Source organism: Aulonocara sp. 'chitande type north' Nkhata Bay, linkage group LG20, assembly GCF_057382095.1.
Source record: "Aulonocara sp. 'chitande type north' Nkhata Bay isolate Kocher_YH1m ecotype deep benthic linkage group LG20, A_spYH_male_GT1.1, whole genome shotgun sequence".
In the NCBI taxonomy this organism is placed as follows: domain Eukaryota; kingdom Metazoa; phylum Chordata; class Actinopteri; order Cichliformes; family Cichlidae; genus Aulonocara; species Aulonocara sp. 'chitande type north' Nkhata Bay.
In genome coordinates, this window is record NC_141363.1 from 20,884,575 (window position 1) to 20,908,373 (window position 23,799).

The following is a 23,799-nucleotide window of genomic DNA, read 5'->3' on the forward strand; positions in this document are numbered from 1 at the left end:
AGAAAGAAAAGTATGTCTCTGTGCCCCCTTTTCCCTGTTCATGCCCTATCGGCCCCCCTGGCTAAACTTTGCTAGATCCGCCCCTGCACAGTTACCAGCCGTCAGCTACGTAGAAAAAGATCCTGGAGTAGAAAGTAATATTAAATAAATTCTAACAACAGCTGATCAAGCTTAAACGTGCTGCTGTTGTTCAGCCGCTGGTTTCCTCTTTCAGGTGCAAAGTGGGCCAAAAGCAAAGAAGAGAGACGGACTCGCGACAGAAAAGCCGATCAGCTGATCATTGATCAGTTTCATGATTGAAGTAGCAGCCGGAGAGGGAGAGAGGCAGTTACGGTTATGCTACGGTTATGAGCCGAGTTACACCGTGTCACAAGTTTTGTGAGGTGCTTTTTTGATATTTAATGGATCGGATTACATTTTTTATTTCTCTCCGATATCCGATCCAGTAATTTACGTCAGTATCGGACCGATACCGATACGTAATATCGGCTCGGTCCATCTCTAGTAAGCAGTGATAAACTTCAAACCAAGCACGCACAAACATCTCCAAGGTTTACAATGAAACATCCAGTGAGCAGCCGCTCTGTGGAAGAATAAGCCTTGATGATGGCATCAGAGAAGGAGCACGCTGCTTTGAGCTGACAGGAAGGCAACATTAACTCAAACAACTTGTTACGAGCAGGGTCCTAGAAGAACATCTTTAAATGCACAACAGCAGCAGTGCACAAAGCGCAGATCATCTCACACCGGTTTCTTGAACATGACACTGAGTTCGCTGGACTCAAACAGCCTCCGGTCACCAGATCTCAGTCAAGTAGAACCCATTTGCTGTCATGTAATAAAGACCAAAATCTCTGAGGAATGTTTTGGTATCCCAAGTAGATTCTGTTCATCTGGACGTAGCGTTTTCAGTGGGAGTGACTTCTTCAGTCTCAACTTTTTGGGATGTCCTTGCCTGGATGAAGGTGCATCAAGACATTTGGTTATGGTATATTCTTGTCTTCTTTCTCCTTTTTTAGACTTGTAGTTTTAAGAGTCCACATCTGTGACCCACTCATAAGAACTGCAAAACAACAACACACAAAAACAAATACAGCAAAGGAGGCCCAGAACAGCTGAGCAGCTGAAACCCTGAAGCACGAATGGAAAAACATTTGAGTCCATCAGTTGGGCTCCTCGGGTCCCAAACTCTTACAGAGTGCTGTTAAAAGAAGACGAAACATGTTCTTGCTGCAATTTCATTTGACACATTGTGGCAACAAATTCCAAAAGTGCATTTATTTGACAAAAACAGCACTATTTTCTGTGTTATTTTTCTATAACACAGACTTGAATTGCTTTGCAAATCACTCTATTCTGTGTCTGGGACTGTGAATCAGCACCACAGGGAAAAATAAAATTCACTCACTTTTAGAATCCAGGTCAGGAAGAGACTGCAGACACACTGATCCACATGTGAAACAAACCCGCTGAGCTGGCTCCAGTTACAGAGCTGGCAGCTCCTCTCAATGGAAACCATGTCACACATTAATAATGCACCGATTTGCTAAGTCAGCCTGCAGCCAGGCTTTGGCCTGCTGAACTTCCTCAGGATGCCTCGCTCACCAATTCTGCATTTTCAACACATCTGATGACTCACTGCACTCTGACTGAGAACCATGGCCTTAGACTCTGAAGTACTAATTCTAATGCTACTTTCAGTAGAAGCTGGAAGTCGCTGTCTGATGAAGTCAAAAGAGCCACATCACCTACAAAACAACCAGCAGATGGACTCTGCTCATAAACAATTTGACCTCTAGTGATGAAACATTAGTGATCATAGTGGATCCATAAAGCCACAAACCCTTCCCTGTTCCAGCTGAACAGTATGATTCAAATAGTTTATCTAATCTAAAAATACTTTTTCATTTGCATTCTCCTGTGCTTGCATTACATCAACTGTAATGCATTTTATCTAAGCCATCCAGCAGGCTGCATCAGAGCGTATGGAAAATTAGACTGGTTTGTTACTTTGGTGTGTTTATCTTCATACAGAGAGAATAAAAAGTTTAGACAAGAATTGTAAAAGAAAAGTGCTAAACACAAAGTTACAGCTGAATAAAGGTCGATGGATTATAAAATGTCACATAAAAAGGATAGGCTGTGTAAACTGAGTCACATGCACTGCTAAAGACTGCATTCTGTAACATGTATATCTGGGCTGTTTGTGAAAGGAGTTTAACAAGATTTTAGGATTTATCCGTTTTGGTGTTCTTCTAAAATTATTCCAAAACCACCAAAACAAGAACAAACACCTTTAACCTGTAGAGCTGGGAGTCAGCAACTCAGCTGACAGCTGGTTGAGTGACAGCAACAGTGAATCCTGATTAACATCTGTTCGTCTGCTGCTCACTTTTCATTTTAATTGTATTTAAATTGGACTTTTATTTATTTGTTTATTTATTTATTGGGTGGGGGGGGCACCATCAGTTTTATTTTTAATTAATTTTTGTTTGATCAAATCTTTTTTCTACTTCTTTCATTCTTTTTGTTTGTTTTACTTTTACTATTCTTTTAGGCTGCATCTTTACGCAAAAAAAAAAAAAAGCTAAACAAACAATTATAACAATTACTATTAACAATATAAACAAGTTTGAATACGCTTTACAACTATTAAGCACGAGGAAAGAGAATTTACGTGACGTCCGTGAAAGCCTCAGATAATTATTATGTAGTCAACACCAGAAACAACGTTAAATACACAAGTATGTATCAGCTGTGGACACCAGTAATAAAATGTGTATTTTGTAGAGGTGGAGGCTAACACGCACAGCAGTGTGACGTTAGCAAACCAGCTAACAGCTTTGCTTGTCGGGGGGTTCAAAGTTACTGAGCATCACACGATAAACGCGTTTAGTTAGCTCTCCGGAGGTTGGACGAACTCACCCCGCAGCTCAAGCGGAAAACTCCCACAGCTCCTGTTAATCTATCCGAGCACCGTGGATTAGACGTTTAAGTCTCCGCCCTCTAATTTGAAGCTGACATTCCTGTTTATGACTGCATCAACTGGGCTGTGGCGCTAACGGCTAACTAGCTAACAAGCTACCCCAGAAAACTTTGTTTACACTCCACGAGCTGCTCCTCCACCTCCGATTCATTAACTCCGAGCTCCGCGGGACTCACCCGCACTCCCTCCGCTCCTTTTACTCCATACCAGCTCCTCCAGAGTAAAGTTTGAAGCCCAGCGGGTCGGGATCTGGGAGTCGCACGATCCTGTCGGGGTTTGTGGGCTCCGCACACGCACACAGCTGACTAGCTGTATCCTTATTCCTGGGGCTGTCCACCCGCCGCAGCCTACAGGAGGAGGCGGCCCGGGGTTGGATATCGGGCAGCTGCCATATAAGGACATGCACTCTTCGGGTCCGACCAGCAGAGGGGGCTACATGCTCACTGAGTCGTCGCAATTAGTGAGATCAAAGCGATGGACTACCAAAAACAGATTTCTGTGTGCTTTTATGTCTAATATACTTAAAGTCGTATCATTTATGAGAGATATGTTTGCGATGTGTCTGGCAGGTTCTATATTAATTACCACCAACCTTTAATCACTTTTTGGCACAACACTGGAAGCGTTCTGTTCACAGGGGTCACAGTGCATCTATCCAGGGCTGCAGCAGCTATTTGAGCTGATAATTTAAGCTGCAAGTCCACAAGAGAGCTGAAACAGAGAGTGTGGGCAGGCAGGGTGGAGTGAGTGTCAAGGCAAGAGCAAGAGTGAAAGGGAAGTTTTAAAAGACAGTAGTGAGGCCTGTTGTGATGTGTGGTTTAGAGATGGTGGCACTGATCAAAAGACAGGAGGCTGAGGTGGAGATGTTCAGGCATTCAATGGACAAGGTTAGAATATTAGTATGTCAGAGGGACAAAGTTGGTTTGGACATGCACAGAGAGCGATAGTGGATATACTGGACAAAGGATGTTGAAGAGGAGCTGCCCGGCAGGAGGAAAAGGGGAAACCTCAGAGGGGGTTCATGGATGAGTTGATCTGCTGTAGGGAGACCTAAAAGGACCAACCAAAAGAAGAAGAACAGTACACAACAATCTGTAGAGATGAGTCTGTGGTCATATAACCGAATGAACTTCAAGCAATTATTTTCTTAATTTTTCATTCTCCTAGAATGAAGTATGAATGAAGTATACAGGACTGATAGTGACCTCCTAACCTGCTCACTAATACTGTTTTCATTCTTCCTGATGCTAAGACACACCAGAGACCAGAATAACTGTAAATGATCTCGCTATCTTGATAATTATGAAAGTTGAATGACTTGTTTCAACTTTGTGTTTATGAAACTGAATTCAAAAGTCCTACAGCAGTTTGATGGAAATAAAACAGGCAGTTTAGTAAGTCTCTAAAAGTTGGGATTCTTTGTGAAATTCTGATGTTTGATGATGACCGATGGATGAGAGACAGTGGAAGTGGCTAAAATAAGCCGGCCTGAAGGACATCGCAGAGGCTCTGACCATGGCCCCTATGCACCAGATAAACTGAGACAGGAGTCTACCACAGCACAAGCTACCACAGGATGCAAGCTGCATGCTGTGCAACAGTGACCCAGAGAGAGTCCAGCTCACAGTAGCAGGCTGTAGGATACGAGCTGAAACAGCAGACGCCGAGAGGCACAACCAAGTGGCTGGGATAGTGTGCACGAGCATCAGGGCTGCAGAAGGCCTGATAGGAGACACATCAGAAGGCAGCTGAGAAAGAATAGCAGGCTGAGGTCCTGTTGGGCAGAGAGGCGGCTGCTGGCCAACCACCACACAGTGGTGACTGACAGGGAACGGAAAGCCACAGCTGTGATAGATGTGGCAATCCCAGCAGACAGTAACATCAGAAATAAGGAGGATGGGGTAAAGGACAGGGCACTGAAGGAAGAAGTGGAGCAAACGTGTAGGAATAAAGCACAAAATGTCTCAGTGGTAATAGGAGCATTAGGAACTGTGAACCCTCAAACTGGAAGAGTGCAATAGGAACAGGATACCCACACACACCACCTCTGAGCTGAACAGCTCAGCTCACAAGTCTTTTTTCAGCGTCCTTCTTCCTGCCAGGAGTATAGGCCTGTGGCTGAGCAGCCTGATTGCAGGGCAGCAGTAGAGTTTCTGCAGCCCTCTCCGGACTCACAGCTCTGCTCCCACAGATCCTCTGCCTCTACCCAGAATTCAGCCTGAAGCCACGAGCTCCCAGCCAGCTGAGCTCATGCTAGCTGCCATCAGGTGAGTGTGGCTCTGGTGGAGTAACAGGAAATAATTGTGTTGCTCAACATTTTCTCACAGCTATTATACTCCAGTGTGAACACAACCGAGAAGCCATGGGATTTCATCATCACACATGATCAGTCACACCTTTTAAACTACTGTGGAGCATGTGATGAGGAAATACTCAAAGGTGGTTTTGATTTTACTGTAAAAACACACTTAAATATCCAGAGATGACATTTCTAACTAATCTTAGATTCTCACTGACTCCAGTCCAACATGCTTTCACTGCCTAACCAATTTTTTGGACAGTTCAAGTCACTTTATGTGTTAAATATGAAATAATTCTTATGACGATGATACTTTTTTGCACTGCGCTGTGGGAGCGTTATGTGGCTGCAGTAAGGAAATCAGATTTCACCAGACTACGTCATGCTCATCTGTGGCTCACACCTGCTCTGGGGCTGCAGCTGATAGGTAAGTTGGTTGATCATGTGACATAAAATGGGTGTCACAGATGTCATGATGTAAAAAACGTCCCGCCTTTACCACAGACCCTGAATGCTGCATTTGTAGACGTGAACAACCTGAAACAACCTGGACGGCGATACCTGCGCCAGGCTGAGACAGCGTCCACACCCAGCAGACTTAGCAGCAGACGGTCGTAATTTGACTCACCTGAACAGGTACGAAAAACAACAACTGATCCAGCAGCCGTTACTGGGACGAGACCAGTACCGGTTACTGGGTCTGCTCAGTGTGTGAGTGCTTAAAACTGAAGTGGCCGTGGGTGTGTAGGCTGTGTGAACGGACTCTGTCAATGTTTAAGTGTTTTCGTGCCTTTGTGAGGATGGTAGTAGTTTTTAACATCTTTTAAATTTCCCAACTTAAATTCGGATGTTTTCAGAGTCACGTCAAAGGAATCTGTGTTGGTATTTCAGTGCGTGGCCGTGACAAAAGGTGGAGAGAAAATAAGAAAGAAAAACCACATAAAGCAGGTGAAGCAGCAGGAATGTAAAACAGAGCCAGTCACAGTAGGATGTAGAAAGACGCTGTGCAGTTCCTCAGGAGGTATTCAAATTATGCAGCAACACTTTAAACAGAATCTTTACTCCAGATTAAATATTTAAAACTGAGATATTTTCACGCACGCTGTGTAAACAGGAGCATAAATACCAGCTCCTGTTCACCGAGTCTCTGTTTGGCCAGAATTCTGCCTCTTTGGTGTTCTAACAGGAAAATTAAGGGAGTGTCTCTGAGGAAATCTGTCTGTCTGACTCTTCACCAGTTGGTCTTAGAACTGAAGAAGCTTCTTAAAGGAAACTTAAAGAAGTCCAGACACTTTTCTTTCCAAGATCCTTGGATTATTTCCATGAAAATATTCCAAATTCAAGGGTGCTGAGTTGGAAACGTGATTGGACTCACACTTATTAATGGTCCAGCTGAGCTGAAAGACTTTATTCAGGATACATATGTGGTGTTTATTTAAAACATGCTGAAAGTGAAAGTTTTGCAGATGAGCTTCAGCACTGGTTCGTATCCATGGACGTTTGAGAAAACCAGGTGTGTAAAATGCAAAATGATTTCTGCATTTTTCTGCCTGCCTCCTCATTTTGAAGTCGGCCGTGTCTTTGTTCCCTTCTTGATTCATATTTTCAACCATTTTTATTCTTTTGTCCGCCTTTGAGGTCAGTTTGTGCCAAACTGGCATTCAGTCTATTTATCATTAACAGACCTGTTTGAGAACTTATTTTGGTTTCATTGTGTCTCTTTCTGGATGAAAGAAGCTTTAAAGTCATGCGATTTGTGCTTTTCGACCAGTGTTAAGCATTAACTTGTTAATAATTGGTGAATTTGACCTCACCAGCTGAAACATTCAGAGCCGAGTCACCGGCTAACCTGGAAACTGCTGCTGAGTTCACATGTATGCTGCTTCACGCCTGAACAAAGTGAGAAACCAGCAATGGTACAGTGAGGTTGGTGTGTCTTGAACTCTCTAACTGGGACTGTTAACGGAGCCTTAAAAACAGGAACGATTTATGAATTTCCATTTTAGAGTCATGATGAATCTGGATGTGTATAAATATGTGGAACAAACTATGAAGACAAGGAATCTTATGTGTTTCTCTCTGATGCCAGTGAATGGTAATGAGTAGAGTTCATGTTCTGGTGACAGGACTCTCTGTGGCGGCAGTGATGATGGCAGGAGGAAGTCGAATTGCACAACTATCTGTCGAGGTGGAGAGGAGGTCGGGGTGGATAAATGGGCTGACTAGAAATTGAACGTTAACGGTGGCATCTGTTGGTTTTCTATTGCTGCTTGTAATCTTTTATAACCTTAACTGAACATTTCATAGTGTTTAATCCAACTCACGAGTATTTTTATGCTTAAATCTAACAAGTGAGTAAAAAATTAAACCCATTGGAGTTGAAATGTTAGCCAGCACCTCCTGCACGCCTTGACCTTCCTAACACAGACATTGAAAGTCTCTGAAATGCACCGTTATTTACTGGCAACCCATAAAACTCCAGTGGTGCATATCAGGGAGGGGCAGGTAGCTGCCATTGAAGCTAGCTCTTAGCATTGATCTTCTAAGATTAGATGCTTCAAACACATCAGATGTCGGACCTTGTGTCCTTGAATTCAAAACCCCCTTAAATGCAGGTGTGTCCTACCAGAGCGCAGCACTCACACAGATCCTTTCTTAAAACTCATAAACAGAAAGAACAATAAAGCAGGCCACACAACACATGAACTATGCTGCCGTTTACCCAACGGTTTATTCCAAGGAGTTTGGAGCCGTTCACAGAATTTAAAGTCAGTTCTGGATATTTTACTGATTTTTTTGTCAGAGCAGAGAGAGACGTGGCGCTCAGAGTCCTGACATCAAAGCTGTGGGACAGAAAGACGACAACCGTAAATAACAAAGATGGCCACGTGAGACTTTTTCCTGGTAACCACACAAGTTAAATTAAATGTAGGCGATACTTTAAAATAACAACTGAAATAAGGCTTTTCAAAACACCTGCTGAGCGGCGACACTTGTTTCTAGAACTTTTGTGGCAGTGACTACAAAGTAAGCCCCTCCTCCTTTCCCTGCAAAGTGCTGTTAACCCTGCAGGACTTCCTGGTTAAATAACATCAAAATCAACTTTGTGCTGTCACTCATTGTGAGGCTCTTCTGCATTTCAAATGGCACACCTTGCTCCAGGGCTCCTCGTCTAACACTTTCTCAGGCCGAATGAGTCTTTCAACCAAGTGTCAGAAACGGTGAAGCGAGTGTTTTAATTCTATGTTCAGTCTGAAAGCTAAGGCTGATTAGTTTACGCAGTTTTAAATCAAACTGTGTTTGTACTCGAAAGCAGCTCGATGACTGTGTAGCCAGAAGCTTAATTCCACAAAGTTCCCCTGGTTGTGAAAGGTGGTTGGGGTGGTGGCTGCAATATGATACTGTTTGTTTTGCCAACACAGGATTTTAAGGCCTTATGTCCTCTGATACAAAAACATCCTCGTCCACAGCCTGAAAAATAACCCAAGTCTGAATTGAACCTTCAAAGTGCTCAACTTGGCAAAGCAACTTGTAAACTGTTGCTCGCCTTGTGCTGTAATCTCGTATCGTGCAGGTTACAGTGAGGGTTGTTGTCGTCAGTTAGGTAGGTCGGTGTGTAGAAATCTGGTGTACTGAGGGAGTCACTCGACCGGTCGCACCGCATTTACGCCTGGGAGGGGTGGAGTGAAGACATCTGAAGAGTCACAGCTGGGCTGACTGACTGTTAACTAACCCGACCACAGCGAGTAACCACTTCACTTTAATTCCTGCAGGTTCCTCATTTTATTATTAGCAGCAGGCAGCCACTCGGCATATACATCTCTACTCATTCGCTCTGTTTGTGCCTCCTATAAGGTCATGTTATAGTGAGAAGTCATTGACAGAGTGTGTTTGTGTATTTAATATTGATATGGGTTCAACTTTAAAAAGGCTGCATTAAAAACAGTTTAATCAAATGTTTCAGGTCCAGGAAAATGAAAGTACGACCTACGACTCAGGCTCTCGCGTCACTGTGAAGGAATTTTGACCTGCTCGTCTTTACAGCCTTGCTCCAGTTCACTGACGTTTCTGAGCAGTGATTTATGCACAGCTGTATTGCACAGCTTGGCTTGGTTTTTCCATGATGACCGAACTCCTGCGCTTTGGTCTTGTCTGTTCCAAAGGTCTTGTTGTTTGTTCAGATTTGCATTTGCTTTGCAGACCTTTGAACGTTTAACATGTTAAACGTCTGACCTTGGACTGAATCCTGGAAGACTGTGACACTGTTAACATACAGCTGACACTCAAACTGCCAGACCTTCTGTTTGTATGGAGACGCTCACATTTACACCTACGGCTGATTTAGAGTAATCTTGTGACTGTAAATGTTAACTGATGACCTGGATAGTTCTGCTGTCAGCGTATGAAAAAGTAGCATCAGAGGGCGATGAAAATCGTATTGCACAAGAATGCGCTGTATCACAAAGAGCTGCAGTAGCTCGGCACACTCTCGAGGAACAGCAGTATTAAACACGGCAGCAGTTTTTTTTTTTTTTTCCTTTATGGCTCAAACAAAAAACAGAATTTTCATGATCAAAACTATTGAAATGGAGTGAAAATGTGCAACAATAAAATAATTTAAAGTGTGTCAGCAAACAAACAGCTTTTCTGCACACAGGCCTGAGCATGCTGTCACTCGTCCATCAGACCAGTCAGACCAGTCAGCTCTGCTGGCAGACGACTCCTCCACACTCACACTGTCTCATGTTTCTCCGTCACACTCATGAGTTATGAAAGGATGTTTACAGGCCAAGATTAAGCTGGTGTTTAAAATCAAGCGGCACACTTCCTGCTCTCATTCTCAGCTGTACAAACTTGCTTTTGTGTCTCCTCCCCTGAAGACTGTTGAACATTTCCCCTTTTCCTCTGCAGTCATGAGGCTGATGTGGAGTTTCTCTCTGTCCCAGCAGCCTCACTCTCTCGTCCTCTTCCTCCATGTAGTTGCTCCTGTGAGCTGACGCTGGTGTGTCAGTTAAGCATCACTGACTCACCTTGCTGTTTCACCTGTGTAGTCATTAAATCTGGGAACACGTTTGCTTTGCAGCAGGGCCTCGCTCGTCGCCATTAGGACGATGCAGATGAGGATCAGACTAAATAACAGAAGCACCTGTCTGTGTGATGTATGGTTATAATGAAGATGCCTTCACAGCTTGGCTCACTGCCCTTGAGTGCCCCAGAACAGTCACATGTCATAAACAAGTTTTACTACCAAAAAGATTCTCAAACATTTAAAAAAGACAATATTTACTCCACCAGCTACTTCTGCTGCATTTTTTTTACGTCAGAATTTTTGAAATATTAAAAATGAGGAAAAAACTAAAGGTTTAAAAAAGTGTACAAAGAGTAGTATTTTCATCCAAGATGTAGTGAGGTAGAAGTAATACTATATGAATGTTTAAAGTAAAACTGCATTAGTTGTTCAGGAGTGTACACTCCCAACAATCTGGGAGCAACCTCTTGATGAGACAGTGAAGGCTGCCCTCAGGACCTCCTCCCACATCTGGATCAGGGCAGTGACCTCAGTGACCTCGTGGACTGTTTGTGGCACCCAGAGGTTCTTGGTTGGTTTCAGATCTGGGGAATATGAGGCAGTGGAGGAACCCAGAGTGCACTGCATTAGCAGAAGGGTAATGATGTCATTCCCGCATCTAAAAGCAGTCGGGATCTGTCTGCTCTTCCAAGAATATGCAGGATAAGGACGTGCCTCCTCAGGCCTCCACTGACGCTGGATGATGCATAAAACTTTCCTCAACGCCTCCAGACTCTCATGTCTTCCACATGTGTCAGACCTGCCAGTCCTGTTGATGTGTGGTGAATGCCATTAAAGCTGGGCTATAAGCCACTTTGTAGTGAAAAAATTGGGCCGCGAGGTGAAAAAGGTTAAGAACCCCTGATATAGACGATTTGAAAGTGCACAAAAAATGCAGCGCCAAAAAGTTGGTTCTGTTCATCTGGACGTAGCGCTTTCATTGGGAGAAACGTTTCGTCACTCATCCAGTGACTTCTTCAGTCTCAGATGACTGCAGGCTTCCAACCTTATAAACAGTACATTTGAACAATGACTGAAATCAGCCCACTGAAGGAACAATGGGCTGTGAGGTCAGTTCCTTGATCATTAATATGCAAATAACCATGACCGTTGATCAACAACCACTGATCAATGGCCATGAGTACCATTCACAGAGAGTCGGGGAATGGCTGCAGACACAGCACTGTAAGGTGAAAGATGTACCCTTAGGCCCGCTCCTCGACTCAGAAATGCAGTCAGCTGAGACTGAAGAAGTCACTTGGATGAGTAACAAAACATTTCTCCCAGTGAAAACGTTACATCGAGTTAACCAGAATCAACCTTTGGGACCTCTTCAATTCAGTTTCTGACAGGTTGAAGTGATTTTCCTGGCCATGCTTCTTTTCCCTCCTCTCACATAGGAGCAGATATTGGTCCTGCTGCTGACCTTTTGTGTGTCTGTCTTCTCTAACGGTCATGTCATGGACTGTGCTGGGAGGCGCACGGGCCTTCTTGCGATGCAATGAATGGACATGCCATCCTTGAGACGCTGGTGCAGGTAACATCTGACGGTCACTAACAAAACACAAAACTAGAGAGGAAGGAAGAGGAGAGTCATCTGTGAACGCCGCCTGCTAACACATTCGCTTTTGGGACGTTCTCTTGTTGTTGCCTCTCCAGTGCACCTCATGCGTCCAGACTGGACAGACTGATATTCCTCAAGTTTACCTGACTGTGTCGTACTGTGATGGTCAGCTGCTCCCTGAAGTTTTCTGAGCAGTTTTTGTTTCCATTATGAGCTGATATCTGTAACAATGTGACAGAAATTTGGCTCAGTGTAGAAAGTAACTGTAGAACAAGGATCAGCCTGCTGTGTGTCCTGTAATCTCTGTGTTGACTGAATCTGTATTTATCACTGGTCCCTGTTTCATTTAGGATTGTGCTTTCTCATATTTGCAATCAGGTTAAAAATGTAGTCATTTCATATATAGGTTATCAATTTGTGTAACATTTACACTAATAATGTGAGCCAGAGGCTGCGAACAGGAAACGATGATGCGTCGAGTTTGACAGAACTTGTGTAAGAATATCGATAGAAATGGAGACTGTGGGCAGTGTGGTTGTGCCGTGAGTGGCGTTGCTGCTGCACCGTCTTTTTGTGATGGTTGTAAATTGCTTCTGTGTTTCTGCATGTGCAGACAGGAAGTGTGGTTATTAATCTGTAGTGACACCACAGTTACTGTCAGGCCTTGCTCTGTCGTCTTGGCTTTTTGGGGTGATTCATGGCTGCACGCAGGTCGGACCTGCAGGATGGTTGATTGTCATTGGAATCTTTTATTCTCACTATTATATCAAATTTCCAAACTCAAGGCATTGTGAAGACATTCCACAAGTTGGTTTCTTTAGCTTATTCCACGTCAGTGAGAGCTGTGCGTTTTGGACACTGTGCTTTGCATCAGTGACATTGTGCGTCTTTTATTCCTTCACAGATCCAACCATGAGGTGGCGCTCTTCTGGTCTTTCCCTCTTCCTTTTGCTCTCCATTTTTGTCTTGAAGTCAGCAACTGAACTCAGGATCTGTGCCTACAACGTGCAGAAATTCGACTCTGCGAAAGCATCAGACGAGAGACTGATGCACTATCTCAAACTGGTAACACACACTTTATTATGCATTTTATATTATATTTTTTCCTGCTGCCGTTATGAATGAATTATTGGCAGAATTGGATCTGGTGCTGTATTTATGACTCGACCTATGACCTTTTTTCTGTGTGCCCATGTGTCTGTCCAGGTCCTGACTCGTTGTGATATCAGCCTCCTACAGCACGTGGTGGATCCAGACGGTCGAGCCATTGAAACGTTGCTGTCTGTGCTCAACAGGTAAACATTCGCTGGAAACTCTGGCTACAGTTTAAACTATCAGCATGAAAATCTTGTCAGCTGAGTTTCAGCCCTTAAAGAGGACTTATTCTACTCATTGCTCATTGGTTGCTAATCGTAAAGAGAAAGTTTGACCATTAGGTAGGTGGGACTTCTGTGGTCTCGGACAGAGACAGTGTGTGCTTGAAATAATCATATGATGATGTCATTATTCACTATTATTGATTATTTGTAGTTCTCCTGGATGTCCCATTCTGCGCTCACTCACCTGACCTGGCAACTTTGTTCTCTCTTCTCAAATAAAACCAGCCATATAATAGTGCAGGGCTCCATAAGATTACCTTGCCTCACATCACTTACATAATTTAGGGTATTTGATTTTTGTAGACCCACTCCCAGAACATTTTGATTACACTTCATATATTTGACAGGAAAAAGTATAAGCAGGAAAAGCATTTTCCAAAATCTTCAGCATGAAGCGAGACTGTGTGAGAGCAAAAGGGAAGTCTGACCCTTTCTAATACAGCAGCTGTGAGCTCTATGAAAACACAGCACGATGGCACTAACAGGTGTCAGCATGATTCAGTTGGCTGTGGCTTACTCCTGTTTTATGTTTGTACTCTGTGTGTACTGACAAAGCTACAGTTCACTACCAGTCAGTGTTTTATGATAACGATGCAAAGAGATTGCTGTATTGCTAAAGAGTACGTGGGCATGTTGCTGACATACAAGACCGTAAACTGCTCGATCTTTTAATATACTCAACTAGTATTCTAACACTGCTTAACCACAATATGTGCATAATGATGGTCATTATGTGTCTGCTGTCTGCCTTCAACAGGGGATCTGACAGGTACACTGGATTTAATGAGCATGTGAAGTATCATCTAATCATATTCATTAATCCTAATAATCGAAATTTACACCCTTTACTAACCAAAATGCCTGAAATGGCAACACTTTACTTTGGAAAGTCACTATTAGAGAAAATCGGGATGGAAATGTGTCATACAGGTTTATCAGTCCAGTATTTGTTAAAGGGAAAAGCATGAACTGAATGATTCTGATTTAACTCTGAACAACTTGAAAGCCTCCTAGTCAGTAGCAGGGCCTTAAAAAGAGGTTCAAGGGCCACTAGTGACCCTTGAACCTCTTCATGAGCTGAGCTGTTTCTGTCATTTTCATGTCTGCTTATAGAGCGACACGTTAGAAGTTAGTGAGGGCGGTCTCTGCTCATGCACTTACCGTGGGAAAAACCTGGAAACTATTCTAAAGGTCATCAAACCTCATCTTTATTGACACGCATGGAGATGTCAAAACTTGTTGTTATGGTTACGGGGAGGTGGTAAAATGCAGTCTTTATGGGGAAAAGAATAGAAACTAGAATAGAAACACAGAAACTAATATCAATCTAAATGCCAACTCAAGTAACGTTCACTACAACCCTGATTATTATTATTATTATTATTATTATTTATTATTGTTAAATTTGGTAAAAATGTAGCTCCTTTTTAGTCTGAGTGAGGACTCAAAACGCTTGCCTCATTCACACACATTCACACACATTCACACAAGCACTTTCTTCTGTGCTTTTCCCATGTAAGTGCTTTCTATCTAACATGAACACATTTCTACTCACAATGGTGAAGTAGCATGGAGACCTGAGCAGCCAAGGATCAAAGCTGTAGTAAATGCAGATGAGCACACATGTGAAAGCACATAACGAAATGTAAATATGTGATGTGTTTATGGACTGCTGACTGTTTAAATTGCAAAAATATTTATCAACTAAGTGGTTACTGTGAAAGGTACTTTTGACTTAACAAAATAAAGTGTTACCCATCAGTGCAGTGTGTCCAAGCTTTGGGTGGGCGCTGTACAAAAAAAACATGCTGTGGGTTCAAGTTGAAGAATAAACATTTTCATGTTTGTTTTGTAAATTGTACTTTTATTTAGCTAGATGTAAATATCCCAAACTACAAATTTCACGTGCTGAAATATGTCTCATATTTCTGACGGCGTGACTGAAATACTTTCTGTACATGTATAAAGCTTAGTAGGCCGGGTGCTAAGCCCTGGGGAGCTCCACTTCTGGGACTATCACGCTGGACTGTTTTCATGTGCTTTTCTAGTATTAAGACTTCATCTCAAGAAATCTTACTGTCATATTTAACCAAAGTCCCATAATAAAAGTCCATGCAACATTTTCATAAGACTACAGTAGATTAAAGTGCCAAGTTTCAGTATTAATTTTAGTAGCATTACAACAGAAATAGTTTGAAAAGCTTCTAATGTAAGTGGACATGAAATAGTTGCTAAGCGACATTAGGAGTCACAATGTAACGAGAAAAATGGCTACATGAGTTAAAAAAAAAAACAAAAAAAAAAAAACACAGAATGAAACTACAGCGGTCTCATAAAACAGAAACATTCGATTAAAATGATGGAAAGAGAAGGCGAGGGGAAATGCTCAAAAGCAGCTAAACAGAGCTAAAATAAAAATAAAAAATACTCCAAATAGAAGTACCTGGATACTATGTTTAGGTGTAGTAAAAATCATGGGACTGGGCTACATTAGCTTTAGTCATGTTAGCATATTATTTAGCATTTCAGGCACAAAAAGCATTAATGTGTTTCTAAAACATGATAATGAGGTTACATGCAGATTTACATACATGCATGTATGACTTCCCACCACGAACACACATGCACAATCTTGGGTTGTGTGTGTGTGTGTGTGTGTGTTGGGGGGGTTTTGGGTTGTTTTTTTTTTTTGTTTTTTTTGTTTTTTTTGTTTTTTGAAAGTGTAAATAAAAAGACCATTAAAAAAAGGACATTTCAGTGACTAGGGCACTGGTTACCTAAAAAATGCAATTTGTTTAAATTGTAGGAATGTTGGTATAAATTTGCTTGAACAATGTGAAGAGAGGTGCACGAGGGAGCGTTCATCGAGGCGTGAACTCCAGCAGAGCAGATCACTGGGATAAATCTGACTTTAGCTTCCTTGTTTCTCTGAAAGAACAATGAGGACTGCTCTGTAATGCTCACCTGATGGCTTCATAAGCCCCAGCGGTCCTTGTGCTCCTCTGTTCACATTGATGTTTTGGCGGGCTCGTGTATTGCGTACTGTGTGACGTGCAGCTCCTTTCTCTGCTGCGTTTTTCCACATTCTTGTCTCCTTCTCTGCGTTGAGGTATGAAGAGTACGACTACGAGGCAGTGGCCAGTGAGAGTTTGGGAAACTCTCCTGACGACAAGCAGAAGTATGTTTTCATCTCCAGGTAAGACATGGCTGTGGTCAGTGGCGGTCCTAGCCTGTTTGGCGCCCCGGGCGAACACTCCCTCTGGCCTGTATTGCCTGCATCTTTTGCTCGTTTCTCTTCGCTTCTTTTCTACTATTTCTAAACTGAGCACCTGATGGCTTTCAACTTTTCTTGTCCATCTTCCATTGGTTTTAATTTTGCCCTCCAGTATGAACACAAATCCACCAACTCGAGGATCACCACAACATGATCTAACACACCTACACCTTAGTTCACAGATTCACTTTGTCTAAGGTTTATTTCTGGGATTTCACACAACCCAGGATTCAGATCATGAATACATAATGGGCTTGGATTCACATCATTATGAATGAAATGTGCTCTATTTGGAAGCAGCCCCTCCCCTTTCGACGGGTTGTGTGTGAGACTTTAAATCATCAAACTATAAAATATAAATTTTAAATTGTTATTGACCCTTTACCCCTGGTCCTAAAGTGTAGATTTATTTTCTTACTCTTCTTATATTTATTGTTTGTTTACTTGCACTGCTGTAACTGGAGCCTCGTCGTCTCGTCTCTCTATATACTGGACTGTATGGTAAATGGCCTGTATTTGTATAGCGCTTTACACATCCAGTCATTCACCCATTCACACTGGTGATGGCAGTTACATTGTAGCCACAGCCACCCTGGGGCGCACTGACAGAGGCGAGGCTGCCGGACACTGGCGCCACCAGGCCCTCTGACCACCACCAGTAGGCAATGGGTGAAGTGTCTTGCCCAATGAGTACAAGCAATTTTTCTTTTTTGTTTTTCCTTTCCGAACACCCTGTTTGAACATAAGAGTGTCCATAAGTGCACGTGGCACCAGGATGCTCTAGGCCGTAGGTCGATGATCGATTTTGTAATCGTATCAGCAGACCTGCGACCATATGTTCTGGACACTCGGGTAAAGAGAGGGGCTGAGCTGTCAACTGATCACCACCTGGTGGTGAGTTGGATCAGGTGGCGGGGGAGGACGCTGGACAGACCTGGTGCACCTAAACGCGTAGTGAGGGTGTGCTGGGAACGTCTAGCAGAGGCCCCAGTCCGCGAGATCTTCAACGCACACCTCCGGCAGAGCTTCAACAGCATTCCGAGGGAGACTGGGGACATTGAGTCCGAATGGACCATGTTCAGCGTCTCCACTGCCGAAGCTGCTGCATTGAGCTGCGGCCACAAGGTGGTTGGTGCCTGCCGTGGTGGTAATCCCCGAACCAAATGGTGGACACCAGAGGTGAAGGGAGCCACCAGGCTGAAGAAGGAGTCCTATCGGGCTTGGTTAGCCTGTGGGACTCCGGAGGCAGCCGACAGGTATCGACAGGCCAAGCGGAATGCGGCTCGGGCAGTGGCTGAAGCAAAAACTCGGGTGTGGGAGGAGTTCGGAGAGGCCATGGAAAAAGACTTTCGGACTGCCTCGAAGAGATTCTGGCAAACCGTCAGACGTCTCAGGAGGGGAAAGCGGTGCTCTACCTGCACTGTGTATAGTGCTGGCGGAGCGCTGCTGACGTCGACTGAGAAAATTGTCAGGCGGTGGAAGGAATACTTCGAGGACCTCCTTAATCCCACTGACACGTCTTCCGAGGAGGAAGCAGAGTCTGGGGATGAGGGGAATGACCCGCCAATTTCCGGGGGCGAGGTCACTGAGGCAGTTAAACAACTCCTTGGTGGCAGAGCCCCTGGTGGACGTTGTAGGGCTGTCCTGGTTGACACGCCTCTGCAATGTTGCGTGGAGATCAGGGGCAGTACCTGTGGACTGGCAGACCGGGGTGGTGGTCCCCATCTTTAAGAAAGGGGACCGGAGGGTGTGTTCCAACTACAGGGGGATCACACTCCTCAGCCTCCCTGGGAAAGTCTATGCCAGGGTGCTGGAAAGGAGAGTTCGTCCGTTAGTCGAACCTCGGATACAGGAGGAACAATGCGGTTTTCGTCCTGGTCGCGGAACACTGGACCAGCTCTTTATCCTCTCCAGGATACTTGAGGGTGCATGGGAGTTTGCCCAACCAGTCTACATGTGTTTTGTGGACTTGGAGAAGGCATTCGACCGTGTCCCTCGGGGTGTCCTGTGGGAGGTGTTGCGGGAATATGGGGTGTCTGGCCCATTGCTACGGGCCATTCGATCCCTATACAACCGTTGCAAGAGCTTGGTTTGCATTGCCGGCAATAAGTCGGACTCGTTCCCGGTGGGTGATGGGCTCCGCCAGGGCTGCCCTTTGTCTCCGGTTCTGTTCATAATTTTTATGGACAGGATTTCTAGGCGCAGCCAGGTGGCGGAGGGCTTTCGCTTTGGTGGCCTCAGAATCTCATCTCTGATTTTTGCAGATGATGTGGTTCTGTTGGCTTCATCGGGTGAGGGCCTCCAGCTCGCACTGGAACTGTTCGCAGCCGAGTGTGAAGCAGCGGGAATGAGGATCAGCACCTCCAAATCTGAGGCCATGGTTCTCAGCCGGAAAAGGGAGTGCCCACTCCGGGTCGGGGATGAGTTCCTGCCCCAAGTGGAGGAGTTCAAGTATCTCGGGGTCTTGTTCGCTAGTGATGGGAGAAGGGAGCCGGAGATCGACAGACGGATTGGGGCTGCAGCTGCAGTAATGCGGACGCTGCACCGGTCCGTCGTGGTGAAGAGGGAGCTGAGTGTAAAAGCAAAGCTCTCAATTTACCGGTCGATCTACGTCCCTACCCTCACCTATGGCCACGAGCTGTGGGTAGTGACCGAAAGAACGAGATCGCGGATACAAGCGGCAGAAATGAGCTTCCTCCGAAGGGTGGCTGGCCTCTCCCTTAGAGATAGGGTGAGAAGTTCGGCCATCCGGGAGGGGCTCAGAGTAGAGCCAGTGCTGCTCCACATCGAAAGGAGCCAGCTGAGGTGGTTCGGGCATCTGACAAGGATGCCCCCTGGGCGCCTCCTGGGTGAGGTGTTCCAGGCATGTCCCACCGGGAGGAGGCCCCGGGGCAGACCCAGGACACGCTGGAGAGATTATATCTCTCGGCTGGCCTGGGAACGCCTTGGTGTTCCCCCGGATAAGCTGGAGGAGGTGGCTGGGGAGAGGGAGGTCTGGGCCTCTTTGCTTAGGCTGCTGCCCCCGCAACCCGGCCCCGGACAAAGCGGATGAAGATGGATGGATGGATGGATGGTTTTTCCTTTTTTTTTTTTTTTTTGCCGATGCCCGTGATGCCGCCCCCACCACGATCCCGCCCCGGGCAACCACCCGTGTCGCCCGTATCAAAAACCGCTACCGGCTGTGGTCCAGGACTGGAAAAAGACCTCTCTGTGTTGGCTTCATCCTGCTGCTCTGGTGTTTGTTGCTTGTAGGCTACAAGATTGTTTGCAGTACGTGAACACCAACTGTGATTCGGCGATCTCTTGCTGATTTGAACTGTAAAGTGTAGACGAGCGTCTGTGCTTCACAGCTACTGTTAAAGTACATTAATCAAATGCAACATTTAAAATTGTCCAGCTTTGGATAAAGCGTGACCTCGCCGTCACTTTCACCCTGCCACTTAATCGTCATGAAGGAGGGGCTGAACAAAAATTAGATTAACCAGGGGTCACATGCTGCTCGTACCAATGATTAAACAGCATTTAATCTTTTCTTCTCCAAACAGGATGCAGACGGTGAACGTGACGGGTCAATACCAGTACAGGAGCCAGCAGTCGTTTGTCAGAGAGCCTTTTGTGGTTCGCTTCCAAAGCAAGAATGCATGTTAGTGCATAAGAAAACATTTTGAATGCTTTTCTTCTTAGTTTCAGATTTAAATTAAAACGGTGCCCTTCATTCTTCTCTTTTTTCTTTCTCTTCTTGTTTTTCCTTTTCTCTTTCCACCCGGCAGCGATCGGGGAGTTTATCTTGGTCCCTCTCCACAGTGAGCCCAGCAAGGCCGTCCAGGAGATCAACAAGCTTTACGACGTCTTTGTGGAAGTCAGCAAGAAATGGAACAACACGGTGCGAAAACTCATCTAATAACAGGCTTATCAGAACAGATGTGACAGAGAACTTTTTTCTGATTTTCACATAATCAGTGTTTGTAAAGGTCTGCTTTAAAATGGAAAATGACTTTATTCACATAGAGCCTTTCAAGGAATCCAAGGTCACTTTATACACAAAAGTCAAAAACCACTGACTTTGAAACCATAGCCTGACTCTGCACTCAGGATTTTGAAGCCTCGGTATCAGCACTTTACCATCTGCAGTGTTGTTGGATAATTTATTTGCAGGCAAAAGTGTCCGTATTTAGACAGAAGATGTCAGGTTTATCAGCAAGCTTTAACTTGGAAATATAAAAATAAATAGAAGCACTGACTTCATCAAGATGCAGATATTTATAGAGACTAAAAGCATTTATGCATGTCTTTTAAATGTAAACATTTTTACCCCTGGGCTGTAAATGGTGTATTGTCATCACCCCACCGGGCAGGACGAACACGCGAGTTTGTGAATGTGATAACTTGAGAACAAGGCGATGTAGGAGTTTCAGATTGAAACCACAGGTGCATCTGCTTGGAGGCTGAGGGGCAGCACTGGCCTTCACAGCAGGATTTAAAAAACTGGTGAAGTCTTACTGTGGGATTCTTTGGAGGCTGACTCACTCGCTTTGTTGTGTGTGTAGAATGTGATGTTCCTGGGAGATTTCCATGCCAGCTGTGCGTATGTGAAACGAAGTGACAGGAAAAACATACGGCTGTTCATGAAGTCGGAGTTCTCCTGGCTGATCAGAAACCGAGAGGACACCACTGTCACCGATGCGACCAGCTGTGCATACGACAGGTGTGTGCTGACAAAACTGTGGATTAACATATAACAGCTGGTGAATGTAGAGAGTTACCTGCTGGATGTCAGCTACAGTTAATCTTATTGTTATTAATCTAACTTTAAAGGTTCATGTGTGGATGAGTTATGTTCTTGCATTTAATTTTAATGGTTTAGTTTGTGTGTGTTTGAACAGAAAATAATGTGTGTGTGTGTGTGTGCGCGCAGGATTGTTGTGCATGGAGAACCCTTCCTGAGGGCAATCAAGCCATTCTCTGCAAAAGTCTTTGATCTCGGAGCGGAGTTCAAAATGTCCAGGAGCGAGGTAACTGATCACATGACACCACATATATACTGGTCACATTTAATAGGTCTAATAAAACACAATCACAGCCTTCCTGAAGCATTTGGAAGCGTCAGAGTTTGTTACAGTCTTTATAGTTATAGTTCCTGCCCAGCAGGACAAACGCTGCTGTCTGTCTTCAGTGTGGGTTATGATCATCTGCTGATTATGCTGACATTTGGCTGCTTGTAGTCTTCTTGACATTTGTTTTTGGTACGGCATTCTCTCTGAAAGCATGAAATTGATATTTAAGAATCCTCTGCAGCGCCCTCTAGTGTGCAGACATAGACAGTTTGTTTACTCATTAACGGTCTGTAAAAGTCTTATCATATCAAACATATAAAATTTAACTCTGAATCATTTGGATTTGCAATAATTTGGTACACGTCTGAAAAGGAAGTTTGATAAATTAGAACATCTTAGTGGGTTCAATTTATCTACATGTTTATTTTAAAGTTATGAGTAATTTGTATTTTAGGATGATGGCACATCAGTAGTTTCTTGAGCTGTAATGAGAGTACGTGCGAAGCCTGAGCCCTCAAACAGATACACTGCATGATAAAGGAATCTGATGTTTTTCCTGTTTTTAGCTGACAAGAGTGTGCTGTAACACATCTGCTTCAAGGTTTCATGTCTTGTGCATTCAGATCATTCTCTGTAAACAGATGTTTGTGTGGGAAAATTCCACTACGTCAGCTTTGAGTACTCGGAGCAGAAAAGCCTATTTAAGAACCGGTCTATTTACCATTCTGAAATATTCAGACCAGTCCGTCTGGCACCAACAACCACAGCAGGTTTCAACGTCACTTAAAGCCCCTTCCTTGCTCATCCTGATGCTCGGTTTGAGCTGCTGCCGTGTGACTGATCACATCTGTGTTAACGAGCAGCTCAACACTTTGCTAGGTATACCTAATAAAGTGGCCACTCATTATGTAGAAATTATATTATTTGATCCGTAAGATTAATTGATACATGTGGAATAATGAATGTGTATACTACTTTAATATTGTAAGCACTGATCTGTTGCTGGGTAGCTTTATCTATAATAATACAGCATCTGAAAAAACGGTATTTAAATCCAAAATATAGAAAGCTGCACAACATAGTTTTGGATTTCTTCCTCCTTTTTTAAAAAATAAATGTCATTTTTAAGTGATCGGCTTTTATCCTCATTCTCAGGCCGGGTTTGCCAGGACACCTTAAATATCTGTCACCTTTTCCTGTGTGTCCTGTTAAAACAGCCGATGTAAATACTGTTTGATGATGTCTGACTCTGACTTCCATTGCTTCTGTCTGCCAGGTGGTGCAGCTGAGCGACCATTACCCAGTGGAAGTGGTATTAAAGAGCTCCGCCCTCTTCCTTCAGGCCACGCCCCTCCTGAGCCTAATAAGTGCCTCTGTGATCCTCTGGTCCTTCCTCTCTGCCCTGTGATCATCCCAGGCTCTGAATGCTTTATATACTCGTTTGTCTTTTTTTATTCCAAAACCAGTTCACCTTCTAGCTGTGCCAGGATCACTCGGCGCTGTCCGTTCTTTTAACACGGGTTTATTTTATAGTCCCAGCTCTACTGCTCTTAGACCAAAGTGAAGTGACTGAGCAGCGAGGCAGCTCCAGGAACAGAATGTGTAAAATTTTAAAACAAAAATTCAAATATGAGACTTTCAGGGTTTTTGGTGCTGATTTTAAAATATTTTAAATTAAGGTTTTTGCATCAAGACAAAAGTGCATCCAACAGTCTTGTTTGTTATGAGGTGAAAATGTAATCTGATTTTATTTTTTAGGAGTTCTTTGTTTTCTTCTTCCTTCCATCTTTTTCTTGATGTGTCCCCCTCGGGTCTGTACAGAAACTGATGTAAATATTTAGAATTCCTCTGAAAATGTTAAGATTTTCATTGCTTGAGTTTTATAAAATTCAGTAAAGTTTTTTTTAATAGTAAAATAAAATTTAAAAAACATTCTTAAGATGTTGTTATTTTGGGACGAGCTGCCTGCATTGATACAGGTTCACCTGAAAACACCACAGGGATGGATCGATTACTAAATGAGTTAAAGGGTTTCAAAAAAATCATCGGTCTGTCATTTTTCCTCAGCAGACAGGTGTTGAACGTTCTCTCCTGTTTTTACCTTGAAGCGACTGTTGTTGTGAATTGGAATTAAAACTGAGCAGAACGCGTCTTATCCTGCATTTCTTCTTACTG

The 23,799-nt window shown here is 43.9% G+C and overlaps 2 protein-coding genes across 5 annotated transcripts in view; one reads left to right on the forward strand and one right to left on the reverse strand.

Annotated features, from left to right (window-relative positions):
- snx21 (sorting nexin family member 21) overlaps positions 1-23,799 on the reverse strand; it is a 38,769-nt gene that overhangs the window by 12,844 nt on the left and 2,126 nt on the right. The window contains exon 1 of one of the 3 annotated variants that reach the window (XM_086277047.1): positions 3,163-3,350. The exons of 1 other annotated variant lie outside the window; for it this stretch is intronic. The gene's annotated coding sequence lies outside the window, so the exon portion shown is untranslated. Of the gene's footprint in view, positions 1-2,925; positions 3,126-3,162; positions 3,351-23,799 lie in introns of those variants that run through there. One more of the 3 variants, XM_086277049.1, reaches the window with a different exon arrangement.
- On the forward strand, positions 5,588-23,558 carry LOC147305531 (deoxyribonuclease-1-like). Of its 2 annotated transcripts, XM_086277054.1 has the most exons (11): positions 5,588-5,712; positions 5,790-5,921; positions 12,822-12,982; positions 13,124-13,212; positions 14,054-14,065; positions 16,406-16,492; positions 20,116-20,213; positions 20,341-20,453; positions 21,118-21,275; positions 21,486-21,582; positions 22,901-23,558. In XM_086277054.1, the coding sequence occupies exons 3-11, from the start codon at positions 12,830-12,832 to the stop codon at positions 23,030-23,032; spliced, it is 939 nt and encodes a 312-aa protein (XP_086133180.1). In that variant the 5' UTR covers positions 5,588-5,712; positions 5,790-5,921; positions 12,822-12,829; the 3' UTR covers positions 23,033-23,558. The 2 variants fall into 2 exon arrangements, with proteins under 2 accessions (XP_086133180.1, XP_086133181.1); XM_086277055.1 differs by lacking the exon at positions 14,054-14,065 and having other exon boundaries at positions 5,590-5,712.